At 26.0% G+C, this 11,930-nt stretch overlaps 1 protein-coding gene across 1 annotated transcript; it reads left to right on the forward strand.

The window, feature by feature from the left end:
* The first annotated feature begins 9,260 nt into the window (after positions 1-9,260).
* LOC123212672 (probable xyloglucan endotransglucosylase/hydrolase protein 27) lies at positions 9,261-11,606 on the forward strand. Its single transcript, XM_044631800.1, has 4 exons — positions 9,261-9,651; positions 9,743-9,843; positions 10,091-10,299; positions 10,829-11,606. The coding sequence occupies exons 1-4, from the start codon at positions 9,456-9,458 to the stop codon at positions 11,319-11,321; spliced, it is 999 nt and encodes a 332-aa protein (XP_044487735.1). The 5' UTR covers positions 9,261-9,455; the 3' UTR covers positions 11,322-11,606.
* Positions 11,607-11,930: the final 324 nt, after the last annotated feature.

An 11,930-nucleotide genomic window follows, 5' to 3' on the forward strand; every position in this document is an offset into this window, starting at 1 on the left:
AACTACACCCAATAGTAGAGATGAAGGTATTAATTTTAGAATAAAAAATTTCTTCCCCTAAGAACCGAAAGCACAACAGTTCATATCTCTTAAGAATTGTTGTACTTTAATCAAATGTGTTATAAAAATTATTTTCGTTAATTCTTGTAACGCATTCAAACCATCTAAAAGTTTGAATCCACCTAAGTCTACTAAATTTGTTGTTTTTTTTTTAACAGCATTATAGATTACAAAATATCGACATATTCATCTTAAATATTTTAATATATATATATATATATATATATATATATATATATATATATATATATATATAAAAATCATATAATATGTGTTATATCATACATAAATTTGAGAGAGAGAGAGAAAAGAGAAAGATAAAGAGGGAGAGGGGAGTTGAAATTTGCGTTATTCATTTGATGTGTCGGGAATAAATGATTTAAATGGACCTACATAATTATTCTTGTAAAATTTTTAATGTCGATGATAATAAGAAGGAAGAGTCGTTGAAACAAATGTAGCAGTTCCCCCTTCCCCACCACCTGGTCATACTTGATATAAATATATATATTTTTTTATTTCTTTTTGTTTTCGGCGTCCTTTCCTTGCTTGCTTCGGTGGATTTGGAATCTATTCACTTCTATGCACATCAATTTTTAAATTTTTATTTCCTTTCATGCTTTCATTAAAACCTTTCTTTTAATATATAATTATAATCATTCTAAATCATCATACATATAGTAAATCATAAATTTAGGTTAGATTGTGAGTTGGCATAAGTACTAAAAATATAAATAGATATGATGATAGGTAGGGATAATGACTATTCTTCAATCATATTTGGCACACTTAGATATGTTGAAGGGGATCGATTGATTTGGGTTTGATTTAAACGCTCTTTTTTTGGTCTAATCTATGGAAATCCAACATACACTATAACAATTCATAGACTAATATACAGGCTACGCGAGCTGTGCCATGAGCCGTGAAGTTTGGCCACGAGCCATTGTAGCATAAGTTGTACTACATGTCTAAATTTTGTCGGTCAAATTGGCACGAAAGCCAACAACTATATGAGTCTTAAACCTGACATAACCCGTATGAATTATAGATTATATTAAAATCGTTTTGAAATAACTGTTTAGACACACTTTTCTACTTTTAATCTTAAAAAATGAGATCTTTTATCAAATTTTATTAATAAAATTATGTAATTTTTAGGATAGACATATTTTAAAAAATCCCTTTATTACTTTCATTATTTATTAAAAATAAACAACATTTTGTCTCCAAAATTTTATTAAATATATTTTTATTATATGATTACACATATAAATATGTATCTATTTATGAATTCAATATATATATATATATATATTATTTTATAATATTATTGTGAACCGAAAGTTATTTAATAAAATATTCATTACTTTTTGCATAGTGGATTATGAACCGTTTCTTATACAAGTTACAACCAACTTTGTTTTATTCGATGTTGGTTACTGGGGGAGTCCGGTACAAAATCAATTATAAAAAGATTTTAAAAGCGTACAAGTTGAAGATTAGAAGCAAGATTCTCAAGTTTTGTTGTATGGTTTGTCGTTTTAGGGTTTTGAGGGTCAGCTTCAATCTGGCTTTCTCTGCAAGAACAAATTGCTAGCTAGCTGCCCAACTTTGGCAATCACACTACCATTCACGAGCTTTGTTTTGACCTTCTACAGTTATTTCGTATTTCAAAGTCATCTCTTTGGACGTTATGGTTAAATGATTTATTATTATTTTATTTTTAATTTAAAATTATTTAATTATATAATAATATATTATTTATATATTAAATATTATATTAAAAATATGTATATATAATTTTTTTATTTTTAAGGATAAATTGTTGATTCAAGTAGGGACATTTATAATTTAAAATGAGAAGCATTAGGGATATTAAAAAATATTTGATAATCAAATTGAACAAATTTTTGACCAAACAATTGAGCCAAAAAATAAGGTATTTGAAAAATCAGTTCAAAAATATAAAAAAACTAATTTTTCGATTTGATTATTAGTTTTTAATTTTTTAAAATTAGTTAATTGGATTGGAATAGTTTTTAAAAAAATTAATAAAAAAGTGAATATATTTATAAAATATAATAATTCTTTAAAATTTGATTTAAAATTAATTAATCAAAAATTAGATTTAGTTAATTAAAATTTTTAGTTCAATTAATCTTTTAAGTCAATTTGATGTCAATTTATTATTTTTTCTAAATTAAAAATTTGATTCGATTCGAAAAATTATTACACCAGTTTAATTAATTAGTTTTGAACACATCTGTCTGTGTAATAACAGATAGATGGGTATGGACCATTTTGGTGGGGCAGCCCAAGTATGAAATGGATAAACCCGAATTCGGCTATCCAAGGAAGAGAAAGAAACCCCTAGGCTGTTCTGACGACGTGACAGATACTGACCATGCAGATCACTAGTCAATAAACAATCCACTGTTGACACGTGTTGAATGTAAATTAGCCAATTTTAGAATAAATAAATAAAAAGGCCAGCATCCCCTTGTTTGTGACTGGAACAAGAAAAGTATTTCTTTTTTTTTTTTTTTGCTTTTGGAAAGTCAAGCAAAGAACTTGGAAAACATTTTTATAAATTTAATTTAGCTATCTTTAATTTTTAGAATCGATCATTTTTTATTCAGACTTTTATGTTTTAATAAATAATACAATTTTGTTGAAGAATAAAATAATATAATTTTGTTTATACATTCATTAACAAGCCACAAAAAGGAGGATTTTTTTTTAATCAAACTTAATTAAAAAGCCCCCGGTAACACTTGAGATTTATAACCTCTTTTACTAGAAAGTTTTCGACTTGCTCACTTAAATATATACTTATTTATATATTTAAAATTGATTTGTATTTAAAATATTTATTAAGAATTAATGTTATCTTTAAATATAGTTGGATTCAAAAGCTCAGCTCGATTTATATTCATTAAGCTTGAGCTCAGGCTTATAGAATCTACTGCAAATGAGCTTAAGTTCAGCTTGTTTTGAGCTCAAGATTGGTTGGAACTCGATTTGAGTCGAGCTTTAACAAACTCGTTATCAAAACAATATTATTATTTTTTTATATATTAATCAAAACAATATCGTTTTATATCAAAATTTTTAATTTATAAGTTTGATGAACAGTTTGAACTTGAGCCCAAACTCGAAGTTACAGACTTGAACTCAAACTTAAACTCATTTGGAGCTAACTCATTCGAACCAAATTCGAATCCAAATTTGAATGAGTTCAGTTCAAACCCAGTCTTGTCTTTAAAATTGCTTGAATTGGGTTTCTAATTAAATTTGTAGGGAATTAGAGAAAAATTATTTCATCCTAACAATAATTTCTTAATATTTTAATGGACTTAAATACCCATGTGGGCTTTACTATATTACCGTCCTGTCACAGATTCTTCACGTGTGCACCGTAAGTCAGACAACTACTTCCCAACGTTATTGTCTTGTGGCTCAGCCTTGTAGTTTTGTTTCTTTCCAACTACTTTTATATTATTCTCCGAAATTTGCCCTCTTTTACTTTTAATTATTTTTACCATCTAAATTCCAAATTTAAATATTAATTTACCACATTTTCGAAATCAAATATACTTACATAAAATTGCCAATCTTTTTGTTTAACTAATAGTTTCCCAAAGACTAAAAGACTATTCCTACCTAAGATTTGTTGAAATGACAATTCCCACCCCAATATTCTTAATCGTTCACCATTTTGATAATGAATTATGAAAAATAAAATGATAAAAAATATATTTTATATAGATTTTTTTATTTCCTTTTATTATTTATATAGTATCTTTTTCCTTTATACTTTTTATTTTCCCCTACTATTTTGTTTTTCTTCTTAAAAGTTTGGAAGATGCATTGTGATTTCTAAAATTATTGAGAGTGTTAACGAAATTTTCAAAAATTAAAAAAGGTTGAAGGTGCTTTTAAAAATTTTTAAATTTTAATATATCTCTCAATATTTTAAAAAATATCAGTTATATTTTTAAAAAATTAAACAAAATATAATATTTTAAATAAATAATGTTATATGTATACGTTTTTAGTATATAATTTAAGTTTATAAATAATATATCATCATATGATCAACTATTATTATTATTAATTTAAAATCATTTAATCATATAATAACACATCACTGTATATTTAAAATATATATCAAAATTTTATAAACATAGTTTTATTGCATTTAAAAGTTAATTTGAGTATTGATATTTTTTAAAAATCTTAGTGATAATTTTTAAATTAGTAAAAATATATATCTATACTTTGATTTTATTTTAAGTATTAATGGTAGTTTTATAATTTTAATTAAAAAGTAAAATAGTTTTTTCTAAGAGAATCAAATAAATTTTATTAATAAAAGTGAATAACGGTGAAAATTTGGTTTTTTAAAATTAAAAGATGAAAAATTAAATATTATTTTTTATTTTAAAATTATTTAATTATATAATAATATATAAAAATATATATATTTATATATTTAAATTAAATACACTTAATTTTTTAACAAAATGGAGTATGCCAAGTCAAAAAAGTAAAAATGTAATAGTCAACTATATATTTAATGTGTCTTAATTTCGACAGCAATTAACCAACCAATTCATTTTTAATTTTTGCCCCACATCTTGGCATCCAATTGTATCTCCATGACTACTTCAATTCGCCTCCTTTTTTCAATCTCCTTCAAATTCATAATATATAAAAATTAGCATATTAACTAAAGGCCAAAGGACTATTTCCCAATCACGGCTAATTGAAGGACAAATACACACTTATAAGAAATTAAAAACTTAAATATTTATCTATAAATTAATTTTTATTAGAGATAAAGATAAAATTATTATTTTAATATAAATATTAAAATATATATAATTTTATCTTATTTTTCTTTCAAAATTTTGAAACCCAACAACTACTACCATTTCTAAATTTTTTCTATTTTGAAAAATGTCTTTTTTTCTTTAAGGTATTTTTTCTTACATTTTGTAGGCCGCTTCTCCTCTCCAATTACTTTCTCTGCTAACAATTTTCTTTCTTAACGATTTCTCTATCCGCCTTCTCTCTTGATGATAGAAGGGTTGGTGGAATCAGTTGAATCCACCAAATCTCATTTGTTGAGTCAAAATTGTCTCCAATTCATTTTCCTTCATTTTTGGTTAGTTTTGTTTCAAATCGGTTTTCCAAATATGTTCAATGACAAAAATAACAAGATATATTCCAAATAGATGATAGGGATGATGAAATTCATTCCAAATCTTATTTGATGAATGAGATTTGTCATTATCTAAGATGTTGTTGTAGCTTTGTCATTGGGTCGTCATCTAAGATGTGAGAATGTGTAACAATAGATAGGAGATTGATTAGAGAATAATCACCAGAGAATGAAGAGGAGGAAATGAAACCGTAGAAATAAAATGTTGACTTTATAAATTTTAAAAATCAGATCAAATATTGATTTTTAAACTTTGAGAAAGAAATATTTAACTTTTAGAGTTTTAAGATTTAATGATAAAATAATGTTTTTATTTTTATTTTGATTTAAAATTTTTATAAAAATTAACTTATAAATAAATATTTAAAATTTTAATCTAATATAAATATATATTTACTTTTATATTACGACTATATTAAAAAATATTTACTGTAGTCGCTAACTTTAGTAGAAGAACAGAAGTTACCCACTTTGGTTTAATCTAAATATTATTATTATTAATCAACGGCTGAGATTGGCTACAGAAGCTAATGTTGGGATTCTAATTTTGTATTGAAAATAGCATCATCCTGGATGCATATTGGGATCCCTCGACCAGTAAAAATCTAATCGAAAAGTTCCCATGCATGCGTGCATGGAGATTCACCCAATGCGTATTTTAGTTATCTTGTATCCTATGAATTCTAACATGTACCACACGACAGCATAGTGCATATAACCGTTGAGTCCTTTCCCAGACAGTGTGCGCGTTTCCTTATAAGTTAAAAGAAAAATACAAAAGACGGTAAATTATTTTAATTTAATTACTTTTTTAATTTGCGCGTGAAAAGTGGAGCCCACAAAAGTGACGCCGTTCCCGACGGACGTTGTACAAGACAGATTTTAAAGGGGATTGACTTGAGATTTGATAGTATTGATACCGACTTCCATGATTAACGGCGTTAACGTGGGTAGTCTTGGCCAGGTAATTACGGCATATCTGAGTGGGACCCGAATGGGACAACGGCTACGAGGTGCTGACGTGGAGGAGACAGGATTCAAGTCAGCTCAGGGAGATACAGTTACAGTGTAGAGTACTGGGAGAACATCTGTACCAGCGATCACGGGGAACTATAACTCTGTTTACTTTTGTCGCAAAGATTGAGTATTATTTAGTTATTTCTATATTTTAAAATTAACATATATTGATAATTATTGTAAAAGTAAAATATTTAGAAAATATTTGATTAAATTATATATTAATAATTATTATATTTAATTAATAAAAAATAAAAAATATAACAATTTAAAAATAATTAAAAAATTACTTAATATAAATTATTATAATATTTTATAAATTGACATATATTAATCATTATTGTAAAAATAATGAGATTTTTTTAATTTAAATGCACTTAGAAGATTAGTTACTGTAAATTAGTATTGTTTTGGTTTAAAATATTTGCTTTCTGTTTCTAAAAAATTCCTCATATTAATAATATATTAGGATTTGTTCATATAATTGAATTATAAAATTAATTAATTAAATTATTTTTCAAATAGTTATTTTACTAATATATATTTTTTAAAATATTTTTAAATTATTTGTTATTTTAATTGAAATGTGAAATTTAATGAGTAAAAATAAAATTAATATTATCTTAATAATTTTTTAAAATCAAAGTTATAAATTATTTTATTAAGATAATACAATATTATTCCTAATTAAATTCCTATAAAAAAATTTAAAAACTAATTAAAACAATAAAATGCAAATATCATGAAAAATATTAAACTTTCATTTAAAAATAATGGTAAAAATTAAATATTAATCAATATTTAAATTTAAAATGAAAAAAAAAAAAATTTTAATGGTAATTTTCAGAATTAAAAGTGAAAAGTGAAAATTTTACCGTTAAAAGATCAGATGGAAAGAAGTATGAATCGTGGGTAAAAAGGTAAAAGAGCATTGGTGGAACACATAAAAAGAGCATAGCTGAAAACGAGCCACGTGAGAAATCCGTGTCAAGAGCTCAGGCGCCCAAATTTGATGATTGGCCCACGTAATTTCCGTTTCATGGGAGCGTTCCACTTTTTGTTACATTAATTACCCTTCCGCTTTTTGTCCCATTTAATGCCTTACATGAAAAAGGTTTTTTAATTTAAAATAATTTTGGAAATTATATACAATAAATGTATTATTTTATCATAAAAAAAATCAGGATAAATATGTTTAGTTTAAATGGTAAAAATTATTAAATAAAACAACTTTTTAGCAAATGCAGTAAAGGAGCAAATCAGCCAAGTGAGGGCATTTTTGGAAGGTAACCTGGAACCGGGACCCACAAATCCATTTTTGGTTTGGTTTGATGACATTTTATTTAAAATATACTAAAGGAGAATCTCTTTTCGGTCCCGAAAGTCTTAATAAATGATTGTTTTTACCCGTAATGATTTATAAATTATACTTTCTTGTATTGTACTACCTCCTGCGCAATCACTATCGTCCTCTACTTTCGGCACTTTAACCTTCTTTAAAGACTAGAAAGTTTGATTTTCAAGGTTGGTGATTTAATATTTTAAATTGACTTATAAATCCATTATTAAAAGAAATAATATCCATTAAGAAGGCGCTTTATGCCTTAATGTGGTATAATTATCTTTCATTACTCATCATTACTATTACAAATAATATTATATATATATATATATATATATATATATATATGATATATCATCGTATGATTAAATATTATTTTATTTTTAATTAAAAAATATTTAATTATATAGTGATACATTATTTGTATATGAAAATTATATATTAAAAATATGTATATATAATTTTATTATATTATTAAACAATTTTGATAATTTATTGATAAATCCACATAAAAAATGTTTTTATTGTTCATTTATGCATTAAAAGTGGGTTTGAATTAAACTAAACCTAAATAAGGTTTCATTTGAATTCAATTTATCCGAATTATTAAAGAAAAATAATAAAAATATTATCAATAAATTTATTTTTCCATTTAGCGACGTGATACGTTAAGAGAGTTTGAGCTAAACTAAACATAATAATGGCATTGAATACTTTGGATCGAATCAATAATCTAACTTATTTAAAGTTTTGATTTAATTAAATAATCATATATTTTTGATGATTATATAATAGATTTCTACATCTTCAATATTATTTATTTATTTATTTCGTCCCTCTTACATGATGATTTTAATTACTTAAATATTTGTGCTTACTTTTCACAATGTTTCTTGTTTATTTGTATATTTATTTATTTAATTGTATTAGGTGGAATGCTTGAAATTGGAAATTAAAATGAGTTTCTTAAAGGCGATGATAAAAATAAATAAGACATGATTTTTAACTTTTTTGGTTGAGGAGATTTCAGATAAACAATACAATGCAAAAATAAAATAAAAAAGATCAAATATATTATCCCATTAATATATATTTTTTTCTAGGCCAAAAAAAAAATATAAAAAAAATAAATTTAAAAAAAAATCTTATTTGAATTGAATTTTTTTTGGTTGAGTTGATAACCTTAGGCAAGTAAGATTTAATGACAGGTTATTAAACAATTAATATATTAAATAAATTAAATATTTGATTTAGATATATCACTAACCTTAAACTTTTATATTATATTTTTGTTATTTAAATTACTATTTAAAATTAAAAAATAATAAAATTATATATTTTTTAAATATATAAAATAAGTAATAAATAATATATTATTATTTAGTTAAATAATTTTGAATTAAAAATAAAATAATATTTAATTATATAATAATATATTATTTATCTATTTAATTATTTATAATGAAAATGGGTAGAGGTAAAAAAAAAAGTTTGAAAGCAGTAAAAAGTTTAAATTCTGTAAATCACAACAATAAACACACAGTCTTGTCTTTCAATCTCTGTTATCAGGTGCTTTTCTTTTTTTTTAATCTCTTCACACTCATAGCTAGCTGTACATAGAGAGAGAGATTTCCTTTTCCTTTCTCAAGACTGCTGCCTCTATCTTCCTTATTTGTCTGTTATCACAATTTCAGCACTTGAAAAAAAGAAACCAAAAACTCTCTCAATTATATATTTATAAGGATTAAACCACACATTCAACATAGTCTTTCATTCATACAGAAAAAAACAAAAAAAAAACACAGGATGGTGGTCTCCTCTCCTTCTCAGATGGGTTCTTTTCTCTTTGTCTTCTCTCTTCTTCTTGTTTTGGCTTCTGGGTTTCACAGAAACTTGCCTTTTGTTCCCTTTGATGAAGGCTATACACATTTGTTTGGAAATGATAATCTTCTTGTTCATAAAGATGGAAAATCTGTTCATTTAACCCTAGATGAATCCACAGGTTTAGTTTCTTTCTTGCTTCTTTTGACTTTCTTCTTTCTTTTTATTTTATTTGTTTTGTGGTTTTTACAAGTTTTTGTCTTATTTTACAGGTTCTGGATTTGTGTCACAAGACCTTTATCTTCATGGCTTCTTCAGTGCTTCAATCAAGTTGCCTTCAGATTATACTGCTGGAGTTGTTGTTGCCTTCTATGTGAGTTTTCTTCTCAACATTCTCAAATTTTATTCTCAAAAATAATTTAAAAAAATTGTTTTCTCTTTTCAACAATCAGACTCAGTATTTTCCTCTGGTTCTGCAACTCTCTTGCTCGAAAGTTAACATCTTTCAGCAAGGTTTCTCTTTCTCTAATTAATTTATAAACTTATCAATATTTCCCCAATGGGTTATTTTGCAATTTTGTTTCTCCTTTTCTTGACGAAATTTGAAACTTTGTTTGCAGATGTCAAATGGCGACATATTTGAGAAGAACCATGATGAGATAGACTTTGAGTTCTTGGGTAACATCAGAGGCAAAAATTGGAGAATTCAAACAAATATTTATGGCAATGGAAGCACAAGTGTAGGCAGAGAAGAAAGATACAATCTTTGGTTTGATCCTTCTGATGATTTCCATCATTATTCTATTCTCTGGACTGATTCTCAGATCATGTAAGCATCAACCTTTAACATCGCCACCAGATTTATTTTTTTGTTTAACATATCCATATTTTCATTCTTAATTAGTATGCAATTTAATGATTTTGGGCTGTGACATGATGCTCTTGTATCTTGTTTTATAGCTGGAATTTCTCTTTTCGGTAAAGTTTCTAGTTTCTACAGCGTGTGCTCTGTTTCTTTCCATTTATAAATACCACTTGTTCTTCATTTTCTTAGCTAACTTTCACAACCCTCTGTTTTCTTTGTGAGCAATAGTTATGGTAGGATTAGATATCAGATTTACTTCTAGACTTTTCATGATCGAGAATATATTTTAAGAGAAATAAAACTACGTCTACAAATTTATTCATACAAATTGATATGGTAGTTTTGAATTGACCTTTCACTTTCATTTTGCTTCTCTGAGATTCTCTTCTGCATAACTATGGCAGATAACTTTGTGAGTTGCCAAATTTTTATGGCATGGCTTTGATGATTTATGTATTATTTATTTCTTTATGTGTATTGCTTTCTGTGGCAGATTTTATGTAGACAATACTCCCATTAGAGAGGTTAAGAGAACAGAATCAATGAGAGGGGATTTTCCTTCTAAGCCAATGTCGTTGTATGCAACAATTTGGGATGGGTCTAATTGGGCTACCAATGGTGGAAAATATAGAGTGAATTACAAATACGCCCCTTTCGTCACCAAGTTCTCTGACTTCATCCTCCATGGCTGTGCAGTTGACCCGATTGAACAAACATCATCTAGGTGTGATACCACCCAAGCCTCCATCCCCACCAGTGTATCCCCATCACAAAGAAGCAAAATGGACAACTTTAGGAGGAAATACATGACATATTCCTATTGCTACGACCAAGTTCGATACAAAGTTCCTCCATCAGAGTGTGTGATTAATCCCCTTGAAGCTGAACGCCTCAAAGTTTATGATCCAGTCAGATTTGGAGGAGGTCGACGCCGCCATGGAAAACACCACCACCGAACTAGCCGGTCCACAACTGATGCCATTTGAGAGAAGAGGGTGCCAAGTTTATTTTGTGATGGTGGTAAAGTTATTTTTATGTGTAGGGAGGGAGATAGAAGGCATAAAAAGAGATTTTATTGAGGGTGTGATAGAGAGTCCTATTAAATTTATATGGTTGATGGATGATGGTGGTGGGTATGTGTATAGTTTATACCTTTGATTTTATCATTTGATGTATGTTGGTTTTTTTTTTTTTAATTTTATTTTTTTGTGATCATTTTCTGTACTCTTAACGCCCTCATGGTTTGAATAAATAAACATATATATTTAGTACTTGGGATTTACTTTCATGAAACTATAAAACTATGTATATATATTTTTAGTATATAATTTGAGTATATAAATAATGTGTTATTATGTAATTAGATGATTTAAAATTAAAATAAAATAATATTAAATTATATAATAATATATTATTTATGTATTTAAATTATGTATAAAATATATATACATAATAATATTACTCTCGTCATTCATTTTGTTATTGTTTTCAACATTCATTTAATACAAATTTGTGTAAATATTATAATAAGGTGAAACTTTGTCATGTTCAGAGGCCCTTTTGTCAACTATTAGTTGGAGAATAATGAATGAGTT

This window comes from Mangifera indica, chromosome 4 (genome assembly GCF_011075055.1).
Source record: "Mangifera indica cultivar Alphonso chromosome 4, CATAS_Mindica_2.1, whole genome shotgun sequence".
NCBI classification, from domain to species: domain Eukaryota; kingdom Viridiplantae; phylum Streptophyta; class Magnoliopsida; order Sapindales; family Anacardiaceae; genus Mangifera; species Mangifera indica.